The sequence below is a fragment of the Leptonotus elevatus genome, chromosome 1, assembly GCF_054856555.1.
Source record: "Leptonotus elevatus isolate MCC_2025b chromosome 1, RoL_Lele_1.0, whole genome shotgun sequence".
Lineage (NCBI taxonomy): Eukaryota > Metazoa > Chordata > Actinopteri > Syngnathiformes > Syngnathidae > Leptonotus > Leptonotus elevatus.
In genome coordinates, this window is record NC_141239.1 from 10,924,564 (window position 1) to 10,946,414 (window position 21,851).

A 21,851-nucleotide genomic window follows, 5' to 3' on the forward strand; every position below is an offset into this window, starting at 1 on the left:
AGCAGGGCTGTTAAGGCTTTGATTGTTAATGGCTCTTCATTCAAAGGCGAGAGAAAGCAGGCTTCCCAGGAGGTTGTGGTCGGTCCATTGCCCTAGTGTTTTTGGTCACATCATAAGATGGAGAATGATGGAAAACTAAAATATGTGTCAATGAAAACATTTTCAAAACATGTTTTAAAGGGACCTTAAGGTTGCATATTTACCTGCACAAGTGGGCGTTAGCTTAGGCCTTTTAATAATTCGATAGGTGACATGACCTAGGCCGTTGTGTTGCAGTGACCCGTCCTCTTGACTCGGCATCTTACCATCCATCTGCACTCTGGCCCATACAGTATATCAAGTTAAATCCAGTAAAGACAATTGGGTCACACATTGTGACATGGGCTAAGCTGAGCCACTCTCCCTCATGTGGGTGGGCAGCCAAGACTAAGTGTAAGAGTAGAAATTATTTTTGGACAGATTAGACGTTTTTTCCGCATTCAGCAAAAAAGGTTCTACAGCTGCATACTCGATCTTTCTGGCGTCCAGTAAATAGTTCAGCTGAGAATATGCAGTGATATCGTTGTTATTATTAGTATAGAGAGCATTAATTATAAAAGAACCGGTGAAATGTCCCTTCAGAATTTCTCAATTGGTGCCATGACCTTTTTTTCTTTAGCACATTGAGTTACCTTGTGTATGAAATGTGCTATATCAATATAGTTTTGTTTTTACCAGTCTAATTGCGATTAACATGCACAATGTTTAACATGCACAATGACAGTTATGTTGACTTGGATCTCTCAACAATAAGGTCACTTTTGTAACGTTCTCCTGTTTTAGACTTCATTTCATTGTGTAATTCAAAATTTGTTGTTCAATTCATAATAGGCCTCTAGATACCTCTAGATTTTAGTGTAAGTGAGTTTGTACAAACAAATGTTGATGCAATACTGCCATTGAATGAAAAAAAGGGTAGTGTGAGAGATTGATTCTGCACCAGAACTTCTGTTGATTTTCACTGATGGGGAACAAGGCGAAGAAAAGAGAGATTGGACAATAGCTTTTACTGACAAGGTGCTGTCACGGGCCATTGGCTGGTGTTGAGGGGAAATAGCCATTGTAGACCCAGGAAGTGATTGGGCAAAGGTGCTAATTGATGATTATGAGGGATTGAGTCCAAAACAAATGGGCAAGTACACACATTCCATTTGAAGAATTCAACAATCAATTACAGTACGTCATCTTTTCAGGGCTATTCCATGTTGAGCCTACCTGGAAAAATTACTTACCCGGGGCTAATGTGGCCATTTTTAAATTGAAGAACAAGCTACAAACTTTCACTTGTTGCTCATATGAGTACTGCATAGGTACATTTTTAGATTGATACTCTGCGTTGGGCGTTGGAGAGAACTTGTGGTCTTTCCAACAATTCTTCTTCTGTCTTGCTATAAATGGCTCACATGCGTATGTGAATGCTGACGTGAAATATGATCATTCATGGGGATGACATGTTTCAGTGCAAGCTGTCTACAACAGAATCTCTGCCATAAATATTCGATTGATGTAGGTGTCGTGTGGGCTTCAGTAAACATAGCAGCGATGATAAGACCCACATTTAGAAAGTAGATTATTAGTCAGCACATAGTCAGCAGGGACAGAATGTCTGACGCACCCGACAGAGTTGCTGCCTGAAATGCAGTGACGACTGTTTTGGGCAAAAATGACCTATTTGGAAAAGTGGGCACAGGTGGATCTATCTGTTCTCTTCATAAACTTATAAATGACTTATTGTATGCTGTTTTATTGTTCAATGGTGGTTCTAAGTTAGGATTTCTACTTTATTTGCTGTTTTGTGTTTATTCAATGAATATCAAATTTTGATATATATTGAAGTTTTTTTCTAAAATGCTATGTTATTATTCATTTTTTAAACAAGAGGAATTAGAACGTTACATATTAGAGGAGAACATTGTTTTATATTTACCTTTAGAAGCTATAGAAGGCTGAAATTTGTCATCTTTGGCTAGCGGGTGACTTCTGATAGTACAGATAAGCACACAGGATGGATTGATAGACTTGTAAGTGTTAATTTAAATAATGGCTACATAAATAACATGTATTGATAGTGTATGTTACTGTGAAAACAAAAAACAGGTTACTGTAATCCACAAGAGAACAATGTCCAATCTTTAATCCAAAGGTCTTATTCGTCACTCTTGATGGAAAATTATGAACTATTTCGTAATAAATTGGTGGGGGTATCCACTGAGGGGTTGTCAGCTGGGAATATCCTCTGTTACCAAAATGGTACATCAACAAAAAGAAAAAGCTCGACATTAGGCCACAAAACAAGGTCAACCATCTTCAGTTGCTCCATATTTAACCTTTGTTGATTGCCCAGGAAGACTAAAATCTGTTGTTCAGTGGCGGAAATTGAACTTCAAGTCTCTACTGCCACGTGTGGCCGAAAAATAAAACTGCGCAGTGCGCACTCCCTTCTTTATGTACAAGCTGCAGGCACTAGTATGAGTGCAACTTTATTAGTGAAGACGCAGCGCAGAGGCTGCGATCGTCATAACCAATCAGCTATGTTTACAGAGGTAAGAAAAGTTTGATAGGGAAGTGAATGTTCTCGGCATAGTAGCCTTCACATTCCGATAGCATGCTGTAGCTACAAAAGGCTTTCGTCACAGAGTAAAATAAGGCAACATTTAGCTTGAACTAGAACGCTATGAGCTGAAATGTCTTTTCTCCATAACATCATTCTTTTTCATCCATTTTCATCCATTTCAACCATTCTTGGCGTTCCTTTCTTGATAAACATCACCGTCCGCTTTACTTTTCACCCTCGGATACGATCGTACAAAGAACAGCGTTTTTCTTATCAAGTTCAAATAATTATCTTTTGCAGTGGCGGCGGGCATTGCCCTCATATTTACGGGGTTGTTCTAATCTAGCCATTTGCACGTCATGTGATCACAATCACGATCACAATCACAAGGTAGGATGCGTGTAATGCTTCATATGATTTTTTCCAGGCCAAGTATTTGAATCGTTCACGCATAAAAAAAAAAAAAGTAACTACCTCGTTTTGAAAATGTATCAAGTAAAAATTACAGATACTCCTGTTAAAGTGTAATGGATAAAAGTAAAAAATAGTCTAAAAAATAAATACTAAGGGAAGTACAAAGTACTGATAAAAACTACTCAAGTAAAGTAACGAAGTAAAGTACAAATACTTTGTTACTTCCCATCTTTTGTCGTGACGATGTGAGACAATGAGCTAACACGACAATGCACATGAAGTCACATCCGCACAGGGTGGGATAGTCGAACCTGAATTCGTTATGAAAACTATTGGCCAGAAGCTTGCAGGAGTAGCTACTCATTGTGAACAGCTAAGGTGTTGCATCTGCTAATCAGAAGATATTTGAGTTATAAATGGTCACATATAAAGGCTATTGTAAATATATATTTGACCAAAATCCTACACAGAGTAGCTGACATGTATTTGCAAGACATTTTACTTCATCACTGTTGTGTTGAACATTATACTTTCTCATTGTTTTTTTTTAAATTTGTATCTTAATATAAGTCATTTAAAAAAAACTCCTGACCACCACTAAGTTCTACATTCAACAGCTTGCTTTTTGAAAAAGTGTTGGGAATAAACCCTTTTCAAAGTACAGTAAATGTTGATTCACAGTAGCCAAATCTCATTTTTGTTTTTTTAGCCAAAGTACTTTGCTGTTGCCACGCAACATTGCTTTCCTGAGTTTATACAGTAGCATTTGCTGTTTCACATAAGCTGTTGGGATGAATTGTGCATTCTTATTATTTTGGTCACAGGTGCCATTCAAGCAACTAATGTGCTCATGTTGTGATTGAATCTTGTGCTATGTGCTTGATGCTGTTGAGGGGAGATTGTTCCCTGATATTACCATCAGCAGACGCCCCGGCTGCTCCGTTCCGCTCGCATCCCACTAGGAGTTAATCTAATAAAACTCAACAGAAGGCTGAGATCGATACAGCTTGACTCTCTACTGTGCATTCTGGACTCATACCCATACATTCCTATTAGTTAGGGAATAATTGATTGGTCGACTGTTCATTATTCCTCTGATTTGGAGTTTTCATTAAACAGCCAGAGCACTCTCCATGCGCGTATGCTGGTAATTTCCTACTCTCAGTAGCTGCTTGAATGTGACAAGAGGCTTTCAGAGGGGACTGTTGTCAATAAGACTGAGATTAAATGGAATGTGTTTTATAACTTCTATACTATATGAGCATAGAGAAGAGCATGGTCATGCAAATAAATTGTGTTTGAGGGAAATTGAAGATTTTTAGGGGTGTCAGGCGATTACAATTTTTAATAGTAATTACTCGCATGACTTCAATAGTTAACTCAAGATTAATCACAAATTTTGTTCTAAATGTACAGTAAAATCTTTTTTTCCCCCAAAATTTCATTCAATAGTTTTGTGAACAGACAATGCCGTTTTGGTTAGTTATCGTTTTTCAAAAAACATGCTCGTTTTTATTTTATTTCGTTAACGGAAATGGTTTTCTAATTTTAGTTTTCGTTATTTCGTTGGTTTTCATTTACAATAATAACCTTGCATACAAGTAGTCAGTGCCCCCAAAATGCATTGTCCCTTTGGCATTTTGTGAGCACCACAAGTCAAAATCATTCGATGTTTTCTCACAACAGCTAACAAAATACAATTATATATAAAAACGGAGGGGGGTAAATTATTTTACAAGAGCAGTTTTCAAAGTTTGCGGTTTGACATACTCCACTCATAGTCAAGGACATTGCAACACTTTTTATTGACACAAAGTTACTTACACATTAGAGTGCAACGAAAGTGTAAACCGAAATCTGTATATTCATGAAAAACTAATAACTAAAGTTATACCTAAATAGAGTCAAATTTACTCTATAGAATTTACTGTGTAGTCACTATCGTCACCTTCCCCCTCTTGGCCATCCATACGCTGCTCTTTGTTTGGCCAAAGATTTTCATCCACGTCGCAGCTGATATTTTAGGCAAAAAATTGTCAAAATGTCTCAATCATCCTCCACACTGATCTCCTGTGATATGCTTGATTAATTTTGACAATTGAACAGATGATTTTGCATATTATGACTTACACACTGGTATCCCGCTGACATGTTTTGGAGAGGGCAGCCATTAGACTGAAAAACAACTAATCCAGTTCGATCAGAAAGATCTATCCATTTGGAAAATTTATTAAATGTGGGCACATTGTGCTAACTGTAGGCTAAATGTACACAACTATTTGCACAAATCCACTGAGGCAATTTGCAATTTGATGAAAGCAATGAGAATTGCCATTCAGTTGAGACCAATTGTAGAGTAGTTTTGGGATTTGTCCATTGTATTTTGAAAATGCCATCTCAGTTTCAAGAAATGTGCCAAACCTAGAGAGAAAAACTGTAACATTCAGAGCTATCTAATCTTTAACATGAAGTAACTTGTGAAGTTCTGCACATTTTTTAAATTGTAAAATACAACAACAATACAACTTGACATTATTATTAAATTTATTACTGTTCAATTTTGACGTGGACGTGTTTGCTGCGTTGACTGGAATTCCCCCAATACAGGCTTTTCAAGTAAGCATTAATCGCGCATTAAAAAATTAGTGGCGTAAGAGGAACTTTAAATTAACCCAAAATTAATGTACTAATTTTGACACCTCTAATTATTTTACTGCTTGCATATTTTTGAATTCAGCATATTATGCAGGTCTGCTGGGGATACGCAGATTGTTTTTTTCGGAATGATTTTTAAATTGAGATCACTGGCAGTGTCGTCATTCACATGCCTCAGTCAACTGGGATGGTGTCCAGTTACTTCCCCACCCGGAACAGAATAAGGTGTAAAGAAAACTGATGAATGGGGTGTTTAATCTACTGTTTATTCTTGATTTTTACCTTCTTGTCTATTCTCTCCCTCCTAGCTTCACACCGACATGGACAGGAATGACGGCCGCACAAAATATGTCCTACGTGGCGAGGGCGCCGGCTCTGTCTTTGTGATCGATGAGAAGACGGGCAACATCCACGTCACCAAGCCACTGGACCGCGAGGAGAAGGATGAGTACCGTCTCATTGCCACGGCCACCGACAGGCAGACGGACCGTGCCCTCGAGCCCTCCTCACAATTCATAATTCGGGTGCAGGACATCAACGACAACCCACCTGTCTTTGACGAAGGCCCCTACAGTGCCACTGTGCCTGAGATGGCAAATATAGGTACTTTTGTCATTTGTATTTCATTTATTCATATCAAGAGTCAAAGTGAAAAAAGGATCAGCACCATGCACAATAGTTTGTTATAGTGTGCAATTATTTGTGCTTCGGATTTCAAAGCAACTTTTTTGGTGTATCAGCACTGCAGCAGATGGTCAAACTTTGCAATATTGTGATTATTATATACCAGCTCAGTGAACTAGTGGTAGAGTGTCCCCCCTGAAACTGGGAGGTTGTGGATTCGATCCCTGGCTGGGTAATTCCAAAGACTATTAAAAATGAGACACTCAGCGTTCTGGGTTGGAATTGGAGGGTTATTTCACCAAATTATCCCAGAGTGTGGCCCCTCCTGCTTCTCACCGGTCCCTCATTGGATGGGCCAAATGCAGAGAATTAATCCCCCCTTAGGTAGGTGTGGCAATCAGTGGTAGCTTAACCTTTAACTTATATACTTAATGAATTTACCTGTATACTTAGATAACTAATAAAGAAAAAAAAAGACCAAGCGAACACTTGTAATTTTAAAAAATCGTCAAGGTACCACTGTATATAATTAGTAAGATATGCTGTACATTATTTCAATCAATTAAAAATTGTTTTTCATAACCTTACCAGGCACATAATTATTTACACCGGGGGAGCACAGTATGGATTTGGAAAACAAAACCCAAATAACCTCAGGATCAGCCACATGAATACCCAACAACAGCCACTCAAATAGTTACATGTGGAATTACGCAGTCATTTCGGCGCTCCCCACCTCCCAATGCGTCTGTGCTGCAACAGAGGAGTTGGGGAGGGGGAGCCGATGACAGGCATTGATAATAGTTGTGTAGTGCTTTGCATGATCACGAGTGTGTGTGTGTAAGACTGTGTCCTCTGTCCCAGCCGGCAGACCAAAATACATCGTCTCATTACCATGGAGACAACCTCGCTGGCTCCTAAACACGAACACAAAGCACCGGAGAATCAGGGGGTGAGAGAGTTAAGGGAGCTTCAGCATTTGGCATGATCAAGATCCAGGAGAAAGAGTCCAACATAGCTATTGTTTTAGGAACAGGCCACAAATAATTTCAGCCGGCCTTGAGTCTTTCATTGGAGCTCTCAATAGGCAATTAGCCGAATTGGCAAGCAATTGTTCGAGGCGAGCCGGCAACTCCGCATTGGTGTCCAATTTGCATAGTGTCTTACAAGTCACATTCAACCTGCGATTGAGTTCACTTGTTACCTGAGTCTGAGTGTTAACCACCTGCCACATCAAATATAACTACATGATAAATCTGTCACGGTGTGGTCACGGAGCGGCGTGGTGTCTGTCGGCGTGTGAAGTGGAGGACCCAAAATGCAGGGGAGGCAGGAGAACCACTGCAGGAGTGCGGGCGAAACTGCCGTGCTTTATTTTACAGAAAACACTAACCAGGGTACTGGTTAATGCTAACTAAACAACGAACTGAAAGATACAAAATCAAAATGACAGACAGAACTCCGGGGGTGACCGTGACAAGCGGCAATGATCCCACGCCGACTGATCACCACCCGGGAACTAAATACACCCACACTAATTGGGTAACTAGCCACACCTGGAAGGGCTGGAACCCACTCAGGACCAATCGGGACCCTCAACCAAAACCAGATCTTCCCAGACATGACAAAATCAGAAAACTGATCTGCTCCAAACAGCAGAATACCTGTTTTCAGAATTCTGATCATGTATGCATCTTCTACGGAAAGTGTACCCATCAGCAAGTGTTCCATCTGGACAAGCAAGGTTACACCTTTCCCGCTCTACTCATTGAAAACAAATTGTTGATTACGTTGAGAGACCAGCTGACCAATTGTGTCCGTGCTTCACTATATTTTGCTTCTGTGTGATTCACACAGTACTTAACACACATGATATAATGATACAAACTGTGCAGACAGATTTTTACTGTCCCAAAATCTCCAACTTTTATTGAAGTTTTGCAATGCGCATAATCTGCCTATTAAAGTTGACAGTTATTCATGTTCAAGTTCTGCATAATGGGCCACTGATACTTCTGCAGTTTCCTACCAGCCGGAACCTCTCTGGACTTTCTCTACTCGTTATGAAACTCTGAAATTATTTTTAAAGGAAAGGAGAAACCAATGTCATTGGTCACAATTGTGACCTACGTTGACCCCACTGGCAAATAATATATTCAACAAATTGATAATAATTCTGCTCCAGTTAATCCCCTGTTGCAAGGAGTTGTGCTTGTGCATATAAACCAAAAACTGTGAGACAAAACCCTCAACACGCTCATCTGTGCTGTTACCCTTTCACAGGATATTAGATCGCGGGTCCCGGGTTCTTAGTCTCGGCATTTCATGTTTTTTTGGTAAGTGTTATTCATTTTATATAAAGTGTTTTCGCCGTTTGCTGGCATTTTGTTGTGTTGTTTTGACTTTAAATCCTACGTGTTATGATAAAATACTTACTAGTTCTGGAACGCAACTCCCATGAAGGGGATTTCATTGTTTAGTAACCATTACAATAGAGGTAAAACAAATGGAAATTGCGAAGCATCAGCTTTAAATTCAACATTTTTTTTGTCAAAGTCAGTATTACTGCAATAATTCATATATATACATGTAAAACTACATGCTCAAATTATTATTTTTTTTAATGAAGTGATACTGCCAGAATGGTGATGTGTTGGTTACTGGTTAACATGTCAATCTCAAAGTCAAGTGGTGATGGGTTAGAATCTTGTCTCAAGCTATACTGGTTTGAATGTTTCCTCTTGCCCAAATCTGTTGGGATAGACTTCAGCTCACCTATGACCCTAAATCAGTCCTCCTCAAATAGGGCAGCGGGCGCAAAATGTTTTTTTTTTTTTTTGTTATATATAAATGTTTTTGTATATATATATATATATATATATTATTTTTTTTAACTAATAATTATAGTAATAGGAGTAAAATGTTGCAAAAAACAAAAAATTATTGAGAAGCACTACCCTAGATAGATCACAAAAAAGTATCCCCAAACGCAAGCCCCTGCTGTTGCTCACCGCTTCCTCAGTGGATCGGTTAAATGCGGAGAACGAATTTCACCCCACTTAGATGGGTGTGACAATCAGTGATTCTTTAACCTTAACCTTACATATTTATAGATGCATTGATTGATGTAGCAACTTCGCCTCCCGGCAGACAAAAAAATGCTTTCACATTCAATGGACCGACAGCAGCATGCATGCAATAGTGACCTGTTAATATTTCCATGGCTGCTAAAAGATCATGTAAATTATGACCGGCGTGCTTGGAATAGAAATGAAGAGACCTGGTGAGAGATAGAAAGATATTTTTACACTTATATTGCAGAGACATTTGTAGTGTCAGGAACTGTTTTTGAATTGTAATTCAGAGCATGGCTGCAGAGAACCTGTATGTACAAAATGTGCTCTACTCTACATTTAAACTCAATTCTTCCCTTTGAATAAAAATATCTACTCCGAGGAAGCATTCTTGCTCTCTAAATGGAAAATTGCTTTGTAATATTTTAAATAATGCATGTCGTAAATTTAATAGTTTAAAATCCATCTATCCATCCATGCATTATTTGAACCGCTTATCCTCACAACGGTCGATATCTATATATTTTTAATCTAGCCTTTAGTCTTGGCAAACTGCCTGAATATTTTTGTTAAGTAAAAGATCACATTTGGTTTAGGATGGATACTAACACACTCATATAATTTAACTGGAATAAATGTATTAAATCGGTTACAGGGTCACACTGCAGTGAATTTGGACATGCACACACATCTTCTATTTTTGCTCATACCACTATGCCTTCAATCAGATATAAAGTAGCAGTTGGTCTCACAAATCCTCTTCTTCCTCCCACATTGTTTGGCTTGAGACTCAAGGAAAAAAACAAAACAAAAAAACACTCGTATGCTCCTAAATATAAATATAGAATTTGTGTGTGCTGCTCTATATGAATGCAAAATGTCTGAAATGCTTTCTGGGTTTTGTTTATTTCCATTTTTTCCTGCTAACTAATTCAAGAATGCTGCTGCCAAATTGACACTCCGTGAGCCGTAGAAAGAAGATTTAGGGGAGTAAGAGGGGGACCGTGAAAGCGGCAGACGGTCCGACTGAACAAGGGCGCAAAAAGAAATTGGAGACGGAGATGAAGAGAAATGAAGTGAGACAGTGGGAGTCGGAGGGTGGGGGTGGGGGTGGGGGACATTAACGCTAGCACAGGGAGAGGGTGTGTTTGTGAGGGTGTTTAGATTAGGTGAATAAAGTTTTTGTCGCACGTTCGTGTAGAAAAAGATAGCAAATGCATGTGTGGGAGAGGGTGTATAGAGGATGTGTGGGTCTAAAGCTGTCTAATACACCAAAATCGGTGCTGTATATTTCCAATTTGGCTCCAGGGCTTTTTTATTTTGACTTTTCTCAACCTCAAATCCCTCTGTTTTTCTCCTCTCTTCCTACCATCCACTCCTCCTCCTCGTCCACCTCTCTCCCCCCTGCAGGCACTTCAATAATCCAGGTGACAGCGACAGATGCTGATGACCCGACTTACGGGAACAGTGCCAGACTAGTGTACACACTGGTGCAGGGCCAGCAGTACTTCTCTGTTGATCCCCAGACAGGTGAGTGTGTTTCTATCTAGGAGTGTGAGCGCGTGTGCTTCCATCTGCGGCTCGGACAACACTTGTGAGCCAAAATGTGTGGAACAATATTCAGCCCTGAGTTAGCCTTGTTGCTGTGTCAGCAGCAGATGACACTGACTACATTTCCATATGCAAATTAATCGAAATGGTGCCAAAGTGTGGTCTCGTTACTATTTTCAGTGCACTTGTTTGCATGCAATTTGTTTGGCCAAACTACATCCGCCTGTAAATGCTAAGTGGTGACGATCCTCCTTACAGCTCATATCACAGTAAATTATGTAGGGTAAATTTGACTCTTGAAATTAATAAATAAAAGTCACTCAAGGGTTGGGGAACAAACTCACGACCTTGGGAGACAGCCAATCTACTCCCTGAGCCATGCAACACGTGCTGTGTATTAGCATATCCCTTGTGTCAGCTGGAGTCTTCCTAAGTCCAAGAGACCAACAACAATGTTTTTGGCCTCCTCTTGGAGATAAGTATAAAAACAGTAGGAGGGGCATAGCTCAGGTGGTAGTGTTGCAGTCTTCCAAACTGAAGGTTGTGAGTTCGTTCCTCAACCCTTGTGTGACTTTTATTCCCCCCCGCCCCCCAATTCTTTATTTTACTCTCTTCCAAGTGTAAATATTAGCCTACTCTAAAACTGAGTCTATTTGGTCCCACTCTAAATAGTCACATTTATCCTACATAATTTACTGTGTTGCTGTGGATTTTTCATCAAGGAAGAGATTGTGGTGCACAATTTTTTGATAACTGGTACAAGTTATATAGTAAAGGGTTATATTAATAACTTGAAATGCCCTATGTTTAACAAAGAAGATCTGCCATGACTCTTAGTCCTCATACAATTTTTGTTTATAACATAACACATTTTTAAAATAAAAACTATGAACACATTTCATATAGATGATCACGGACTAACAAAATACTGTATTGTTTCAGTTTTTTTTTTCATTTTCTATTCAATTGTGACGAGAAAAATAGCCACCAGGCTTCCTCTTCTTCAGTTACAGTAAATGTTGTAGCAGTCAGCTACTGAGGCTGGAACATGCGCAGAAAGCCGGCTCAGATGTTTGATCGATGGAAGTGCATACATGCCTGAGGAATTAGCTTTCCAATCGATTAGGCTGGGGGTGTTAATCCAACTCGTGGCAGCCGTGGCTCAGGGTGTAGAGACGGTCGTTCAGTAACCACAAGGTCGGCTGTTGGAGCCCCGCTCTCCCCAAGTCATGTGTCGTTGTGCCCTTGGGCAAGGCACTTAACACACATTGCCTCCAGTGCAAATCACACTGGTGTATGGAAGGTGCAAATGTTGGTCGGAGTGGCCACAAGCGCACACTGGCAGTCACGCTTCCGTCAGTCTGCCACGGAGCAGCTGTGGCTACTTAAGTAGCTTACCGCCTCCACAGTGTGAGTGTGTGAGCGCGTGAATAATGTATCTATTCCATTATAAAGCGTCCTTGAGTGTCTAGAAAAGCGCTATATAAATCCTATGCATTATTCTTTATTATTAACTTTAAGAGTAAGGCGTTTACAAGCATTTTAAAAGTTGGCTTTCAATTGATTTATCGCAATACTGTAGTTGTTTTTGTGTGTGCGTGTAAATGTAATGAGTGGTAAATAGGTTTGAGGACATTCAAGGCAGAAACGTTTATCCTGATTAGGTAGGGCAATCATTCAAAAATTCAGAATCCTGCCTTTTAAGATCATGCATAATGAGCACTAGAGGATGTTTTTTGTTGCTCATTTTTCCCCCCGACAAATGACCTATTGGATGAACTTAAAAAAAAAAAGTGCAAGCAAGAGGCATTCTCAACTTTTATGAAGACAAAATAACATTTCAAGTATATACTGATGGACATGCGTGCAAGCCAACAAGAGCAACAACTTGTCTTCAGTATTGCCAACTTAGAGAGATTGTCACTGTATTTAGTGTCTTTGCTGAACATTCTAGAGAGTGTTTTATCAATAAATAAATAAAATACCTTAAAATGAAAAGAATAGAACCAATGCCAGTGTTGTCCTCATGTTAGCAACATTCTTATTTTTTGCACGGTGAAGTGAAGAATGGCTAATTCTGGTTTGTGCTCATTATATTAGCACACTTTAAAAATATTGAAAAATAAATACGGACACCTTAGACATGTTTTTGTGAATATTAATTAGTAAGTTAATATGTGTCTGTGTTGTTTTCATTTGACAGATTATATATACAGTGTATATATATATATTAAGATTTTTTATTTAGACCAGTACTTACTACTCAACTCAAACAGTCATCTATAGCAAATACCGATACCCAAACCAGAGGATTTTAATAATATAGCGTTTTCCCCCTTGAAACTGCATGAAATTAATTAAAATTTTCTATTTTTCTTATTTATATACAGTAGTTCCTGATCGGAAAATGGGCACAAGAGGGTGGTTGTTATGGGTATCGGCCACTGTCGTGTGTACTGATTCCTTGAAATAAGGTTAGGTATTGGCTCAGTAACAATACCTGGTTTTGGTACTTGCCCATCCCTAGTTTTTATATAATTTTATTTTTCAAATTATACAAACTAACATATCGTCGATGTCCTGAGAAAAACACTTTTTTATTAATTAATTAATTAATTGATTGATTGATTGATTAATTAATTTATGTATTTATTTATTTATTTGACATTTTTGGGATGTCTGCATTCAGTTTCAGCCCATAAACGTAAAAATGGACATACGTGTTTTTCACAGGATGGCGACAATATACTACCACAAGTAGCAGCTTATTAAAACTATCTAATATCAAGCCAGGACCCATACTACTCATTTCCTATAGGTAATTTAAAATACTTAGGCATAAAAATCTCACCTAAATTAACTGATTTAGTTAATTTAAATTTCACTCCACTTCTGGATAGCATTTATAGTGACTTGGAGCGCTGGAATAATCTTCCTATTTCTCTAATAGGACGAATAGCCACTATTAAAATGAAAGTTTTACCCAAAATAAACTATTTTTTCTCAATGATTCCATTTAAACCTACGGCTAACTGGTTCCAGTTGTTGTCGTTACAAAATTTTACTGGAAAAAAAAAGAAGCAAAGATTAGTCTATCTACTCTTCAGAAAAATAAATCCAAAGGAGGTCTAGAGGCACCAAATTTTATGCACTATTATATAGCCAACCAGCTACAATATATTATTTTATGGGCACAACCCAATAGAGATACTAACTGTTGGCTGGAACTAGAACAGAAGGATTGTAATAACCTCAGACTCCTAGATTTACTCTTTATTACAACATCGATTAAGCGCCATAACTGCTTTAAAAATCCAATGATTTCCGCCACCCTGACTGCCTGGTGGAAGGCACTAGAAATGACAAAAGCCAAAGTGGAGCCCAGCGGGCTTTCTCCCCTATGGCATAACCCCGACTTTCAAATTAACAACCAATCGTTTTATTTGAATGTGTGGGAGCAGAAAGGAATTACACATCTCCACCATCTCTTCTCAGATAATATGTTTATATCATATACATCCTTGCTCCAAAAATATAAAATAAAAAACGGAAACTTTTTACATTATTTGCAAGTTAAAAGTATGACAAAGAAACAAATTCCAACACTCCAGGGTACGCTCCAACCGCCTGTTTTAGCTAAAGATATTACCAAGCTTTCTCCGACAACAACAAAAAAACTCTCAAAAATATATAAGTTACTTTCATATACTGATAAAACGTCTTTACCCATCTCAAAATGGGAAACAGACTTGTCTATAGCTCCGGAATCTGTCTTTTGGATTCAAGTTTGTGAAAATGTTTTTAAAATGACAAAACACACAAATTTACAACTTATCCAATATAAAATTATTCACAGAACATACATTACTCAATATATGATGAAGAAAATGGGACTCTCAGACTCCGACATTTGTCTCCAGTGTTTACAAAACACTACAGACACTTATTTTCATGCTTTATGGTTATGTACTCCGGTTATGTGTTTCTGGACTAAAGTCTTAGAAAAACTTTCCGCTGTCTTGGACTGTAGGATACCGTTCTCTCCAAACTTGTGTTTGCTAGGTGACTTAACAACAATTGACTTACCACATAAACAATTTCAATCTATACTTGTAGCCCTTACTATCGCAAAAAAAACAATTCTTGTTAACTGGAAAAATAAACAAACTTTGAATATCGACCAATGGTCTAACCTCCTCATAAATCATATTTTAATGGAAAAAATATCTGCCTCAAATAAAAACCAAATGTCAAAATTTAAAGAAACATGGTCTACGTATATAGAATTTTTTAACCTAAACTTGGATTTTAATTCTGCCTGTTAGCGAGAGCTACAGCAGCGTTATAACTTGCATTGATGTTTCTGTATTAGGCAATTTGTAACTAATGGTTGTGTTTCTATAGTCAGGAACCCGGCTGCTGCCAGCGGGATCGAGCGGATTCACCTCCGATGGGCACCAGGGGTTGATATTCGGATTCACGGCATGCCAGTGGGTTAATTCTGTGGGTGCTGTCCCCCCTGGCGGGGAGTGGGCGGGTCTGCCCCTCTGTTGGCTGCTGGGTGGCGGCTGCGTCTTGGCCGTTCCCTGGGTCTCTTGGGGGGTGCTGCGTTGCGGGGCTTTCCCTGGTGTCGGGGGCGGCGCCGTTCCGGCGCGGTCCGTCGCTCTGGGCCCGGCGACGCGGTTCGGGGCCTGTGGGCCGCCGGGGTGCCCGGTGGTTCCCTCTCCCCTCCCCCTTGCTGCCTCTCCCTCCTCGCCTCTCCCCGCCCGTCCTCCGCCTCCCTGTCCCCTCTCCCTCGTCGCCCTTCCTCCTCCTCTCCCCCTCTCCTTGCGTCCCTGCCGCTGCCCCCTGCCCTTCTTGTCGTCCCCTTCCCTCCTCCCTTCCCCTTCCCCGGTACGCCTTCCTTCCCCTCCCCTGGGCCGGGGGCTCCATCCATGGCCCGGGTCTCGGTGCTATGGGGGCCGGCGGGGGTGGCTGGGGTTTGGTGTCGTGCCCGCCCCGCTCCGGTGGGCGTCCTGACACCTCGGGCGGGACCCAGTATCCGGGGGGCGAGCCCTATCGCCCCGCCGGACGGGTCCCATATGCCCGCCGGGGTCCTGGTGGGGTGGGTGGGGGCTTGGTGGGCCGGTGCGCCTCCTGCCCCCGCCCGGTTGGGGGGGGCCCCGCTGGTCACACCTCTTAACTCACTACACTAGGTTTGCACAATACACTTTTATAGACATATAGGGCACATAACACACTTTGGGGGGTGGGGTAGGGTGGAAACACCGTCTTCACCCTACAACTCCCCTCCAATTTTAATACACCACACAACTTGTGGGTGGGGGGGGGCTTGTGGGGGTGCCATCGGTTGGGGGCCGCAGTATAGAGCAGTGCTGCGGTCCCCTGTCCGTGTCGCCACCCCCCCCCCCCCCCCGCCCTATCTATTTTTTTTAATGCACCACATACACTCAGCAACATGCTTGAGTGGCGGGTGGATCGGAGCGTGGGAATATCATTTCCATCGGCTCCGGTTCACCTGCTCCTAATTTTAATGCACCACACACACACACTTGTATATACACTGGGTGGGGTCACATTCACGGTTTAGGGGTAGAGTTCGCCAGTCCGCGAGCTGGCGGACTCAGTAACAGGGGTTAATTTTCACAAAGAACGCTGGGGTGACGACCGGGGCCTTCCCCCGCTGGGCCTGGGGTTCGGGGGTGTCGGCCGCCCTCCGGTGCCCCCATCTCCCCCTTCTGCCCCCGGTGTTCCGTCCTTCCACACGGCGGGGGGTGGGGTGGGCGCGGCTGCCCTCTCCGCTCCGCTGTCCGGCCCCTCTTCGGCGCCGGTGCCTGGGTGCGGGTGGTCCCCGGGGGCTGGGGGTCGGGGGTTGGGGGGCTGCCGGTTGGTCGGGGGGGGGGCGGCTTTGTTGGGGGGGGGGCGGTGGTGGGGGTTGCGGGGGGGGTGCTGGGGGTGGGGGGTGTCTGGGGGATTGGGGGCGGCTGGGGCTGGGTTGGGGTGGGTGGCGGGGGTGGATGGGGGGCGGGGGGTCGTGGGGGGGGCGGGGGTTGGGGGCCGGTGGGGTGCCTGGTGGGCCTGCAGTGCCCCGTCCTGCTGCGTTGGGCCGGGGGCGCGGGCCGTGTTGGGGCGGGGGGCGCTCCTGCTCCTGGGTTTGCTCTCCGGCCGGTGGCCCTGGTGGGTCCCGGGGGTCGTCCTTTGGCGCTGCCGCGGCCTGGGGGGCCCTGAGGTGTTGCGCTTGCTCTGTTCCGGCGGGGGTCGACGGCTCCCCTCTTTGGTGGAGATTTTCATGCATGCCAGATCCACCACACCAGCATCTACCGAAACTCAGACACAATCTGTTTCCTCCTCAGGTTATTGAATCGGTGGAGGCTGGTGTCTGCGGATCTCACGCGGCTTCGTCTGTCCTTCCTTCCTTTTCTCGGTCTCTCCGTTGGTCTCTTGAGGCCTCCCTGATTTGATGTTTTTTGGATTTGTTGGGGTCTGGATGTTTCTTGGGCTGGGGAGGAGTTCTGGTGGGGAGTGTCTGGTCGGTGCTGGATTTCACCTTCCTTGGTTTTCTTCGGTCCCCTCGGGTCTCCTGGTGTTCGATTTAGGTGAACGGTATGAGATTTTTTTTCTAATAGGTTTTCTGGTGAGCTAACAAATACACACACGCACGCACGCACGCACGCACGCACGCACATACACATACTCACCCACACACACAAAAAAAAAAAATATGTATGTATGTATGTATGTATATATGTATATATATATATATATATATATATATATATATGTATGTGTGTGTATATGTATATGTATATATATATGTATATATATATATTTAAAAAAAAAAAAAAAAAGAGCAATGATGATGACATTTCCGAATGAACAATACTGAGCTCTTAAAAAGAAAAAAAGAAAAAAAAAAACTATCTAATATGCTGCTTTATAAAAACCATGAAATTCATTTTAAACAACAGTAATCTCAAGGCACTTTACACACTGAACATCCACACTCATCATACTGTACATACCACACATTCATTCAGAAATACAATATAGCAACCACCAGCCATATAACAGATAATGCTGCTCTGAAATATACACAACTGACAACCATTTACAATAGAGCTCTTGAAGGGGACCCAGCTTGTGTAAAATATGCACAAAAGATGAAAAGACGAATGCACTTGGGCAACAGAAAAGCATGTTTGCTCAAGATGGTTAAGTGAAAACACATATTGTATATGCAAACAAGTGGATTTAGTCCTGAGTGATGTGCACACACAAACACACAGCTTGTGGAAGAGTGGGTAAACACAACCAAAGCAACATACAAATCCAGGTGAGCATGCAAACATTCTGTGGCTGGACAACCCCTCCAAAATGCCAAGAGTTCCTACATTTGTCTTTCTCGTAGTCCTGCTCTTGCCACACACATACACACTATCATACACACACAAATTGACATATTCCCCTGTGTCGGGGAGACTGGGGCTCGTTGTATCACTTTTTATACTTTTATATATTTCTTGGAATCAATACATCATATAGAAACAAAATGTATTCCAGATGAAAGACCAAAGTCTTAGGTATATTTTTTTGCATTCATGTCATGTCCATACTTTGTGTGAGTGCCATTAAATAGAGGGAGTGAACATGTGACATGTTGGCCCACCAATGGGTAGGTTGTCACATTATATGCGGTAAGATGTCACACTGGATTTTGCAACTAATAAAACAAGGACAAAATTATCCTTGTTCTCCTGTTTTGTTTTTCTGGCATATGTAAACTGAGTTACCAGAGGTGCATTTTTCAACCAACAAACCCCAAAATGACTGAGACTAGTTGCCCCAAACTACCATGGTGGAAAACAGATAATTGGCACTCATCTCAGCTCACAATGTGCTTTTCTCTTTTCAGACAGTACACAACCCCTGACCATTTATACGAACAAAACTAGTATTCCACTTTTTCATTTCAGGGAGAAGGAAATTGCAATGTGACAACTTACCCGTGATAGAACTAGCCCCGATCCCCCCTACTTCCCCTGTTCTCTTGTCACTTTTGTCACTCATCCATCTTTCCTACTCTTGACCACTTAACTTTTCCCTCTTGTGCTCCTCGATCCAAACTTCTCCCAGACACACACAAACACCTTAGTTGCTTCATTCCAGTATGAGTTGGCAGAAATATATTCTCGCTGTTAGCGGCATGTGTCCACACAACAAAAGCCTGCAGTAGCTCTAAAGTGGCGACCTCTGGATGAAGTCAATCAAAAAGAAGTGTGTCGGCAGCGGTTTGTGGACTGTTACACAGGACAGATTATCAAGAGCTCAAAGGACTTGTGTGCTGTGTGTGTTCTCAATATCCCTCCACTCTATAGAAGTCACTCAAGGACAAGTGAAAGGCCACCCTGGTGGAAGGCACCTTTGTTTTTTTAAATTTTATTAGGATCACAGTTTTATGGCTATCCATAAGCATGGAACCTTTGAGTGATATTATGGATCAGGGGTGAAGGATTTGGATTCATGCTTGACGCTTGCTGTATTGATTGAATAACACTCATTGCATTCAAGCCGACATGAGGATGCGGATGTTAGTAAGAGGCTCTTTATTTTGCTGGTGTTGTTGGTCAATGTCAATCTTTACCTGTTGATTGTTGATTTCAGACTGTCTATGCAGGCCAAAGAGATCTGCAGTTGCTTTTGAGTTTGAGTGTTAAGTCCAAGGCGATTCCCGTTCAATGTGCAGTAGATGTGGTAACGTTTAGTATTCCAAACATGTCCAGCCTCTTCTCACTGCTCTCTCCCTTTTTCAATCACCCTCTTCCTCAATGGCTCAATCATTGGCAGACACATTCAAAATGTATACACTCAGCTGACCACAGTTGTGAAATATGCTGAGAAATGTCGACATTCTTGAACAGCTCAATTGAATATGATTGAACGTGATTTGCCGAGTCATCCCGACCACAGCAAAGGCTGCAATGAGGTCATTTACACAGGTGATCAATTGTAACGGATCTCTCCGTGCCATTACCATATGAGACCCATAGCAATGTATTGTGCTCTCCGACTGTCTTTTATGGGTTGCCATTTTTTTTTAAATCTTTTTAACTTTTATAAAAATGTGTCCTCAGCATGGTATTAGTAGATTGCAGTGCCTTTAAAAAGGGGTGGGGAAAAGATGTTTAAGAGGAGGGTAAATTGTCACTTGAACTTGATAACACTAAAGTAATAAAGTAATGTGAATATCAGGTTTTTAACTGATACTGCGATATTACGAGGCAAATAGTTTAGGATTTTACACAATTTTGGGGTGGCTGAACAGCCGCTGGATCTCATCTGTACATTCAGAACAAAAACAGGAGCAATCTGTCGTAAGATGACCCATTTTAAAGCAGTCACTGGGGAATCATTCAGGGGATATTTTCACAATTTTGGACCTTGAGTGTACTGTATTTATTAATTATCTTTATTCCCCACTGTGTTATGGAGATAAATGGTGTTGCTTGTTTAGTTGTAACCAGTTCATTTGTTTATTTGGGGAAAAAAAATAGTAGCATAATTTTTAATATATATTGTGGACCACTTAAAAATGGATGGCAGGCCACAAATAGCCCCTGGGCCATAGTTTGAATACAAATGGGATAGATGAAAGCACAATTCTCATCAATTCAGTGGGAAATATATATTGTACAGTATGTATACACTTATGAATTGGTTTGAACATAAATTAAAATACAGTTGGTAGGAATGAATTGTAGAAATCCAGCATTAATTGAAGACGTTTACCAAAAATATGACATTTACCCTTTGAACAATGCGATCCTTCTGATGTTATGGAAATTGTCTGCAGACCATGGCTTGAGCTGTAAATTGCGACTCCCAAAAATGTCAGGTAAGCCTACTGCAACAGCTGAATTTTATTTAGGGTTAATCAGAGGCACCTTAAATGGTGGCATGTGTGTGCTGAATTATTTATTTCCAAACACATATCCAGTCATAAGAGCTTGTGCATTATTTCAGTTTATTTATACTCCCCCTCTCAAAAAGGTCACATTAATGGTAGAAAACATTTTGAAATGGTTTGTCTTGGAGTCGTTGTTTATATCACAAGTACCAGGCATTTAAAAAGTGTGTGGAGACTTTTGAAAGCCACTGTTGTCATTTATCAATTATGTCATTTATTAATTAGTGAATCTAGATTAATAAACAAAAAAAACAAAAAAATGCCCACGTGTTGAGGCGGATAGTACTGTTCTGAACTTTATTGAGATAATTCATGTACAATTGGTAATCCGTATCCAACACACTCAAGTACACACGCCCGCCTATGAAGATGGACAAACAATTCATCTGTGTTAGTGTCTTATTATTTCGTCATGCGCATCCTATTAAATGACTACTTATTAACATTGCAGGAAAGAGCTGCAGAGCATCTGGACCAAACACCACTTGACACTACATTTTATTAGCATGCGTTGCTGCTGGCGTGTTAAACATAAAATGAACAGTGTTTTTGTGTTAATTTGGAGGCTCAATTTGATTCACTCAATTAGCGCCAAACAACTAAAACAGGAATGGTAAAAGAAAGAAAAAATGGACCAGGCTTGAATTTTTTTTGCCTACAGCAAATACAGGACTGTAATTTTATTAAGATCCAACAATTAAACCCTAAAAGCCATATCTCACTGAGCGGTGAAGGTTTGCGAGCATTTGCACATGTAGCGAATTCCGTTTTTTCGCCAGGGTTCTTTCAGGGTTGCAAAGACGTTCACAAACAGTTTTAATTGTTTTGAACATGTTCAAAATATCTTTGTGACAAGAAAAACGTTTTGCAACCATTAAAACTGTTGGCGAACGTCTTCATGACTTTTTGCGACCTTGAGCAAATACTGACGAAAAACTTTGCCACTGAGTGAAATGAGGCCTTCTAGAGAGGATAA

At 41.1% G+C, this 21,851-nt stretch overlaps 1 protein-coding gene across 1 annotated transcript in view; it reads left to right on the plus strand.

Moving 5' to 3' along the window:
* The window catches only part of cdh24b (cadherin 24, type 2b), a 206,749-nt gene that overhangs the window by 111,631 nt on the left and 73,267 nt on the right, over positions 1 to 21,851 (plus strand). Inside the window, 2 exon segments of the mRNA XM_086074315.1 lie at positions 5,971 to 6,265; positions 10,771 to 10,890. Of these exon segments, the coding sequence (XP_085930441.1) occupies positions 5,971 to 6,265; positions 10,771 to 10,890 (415 nt within the window).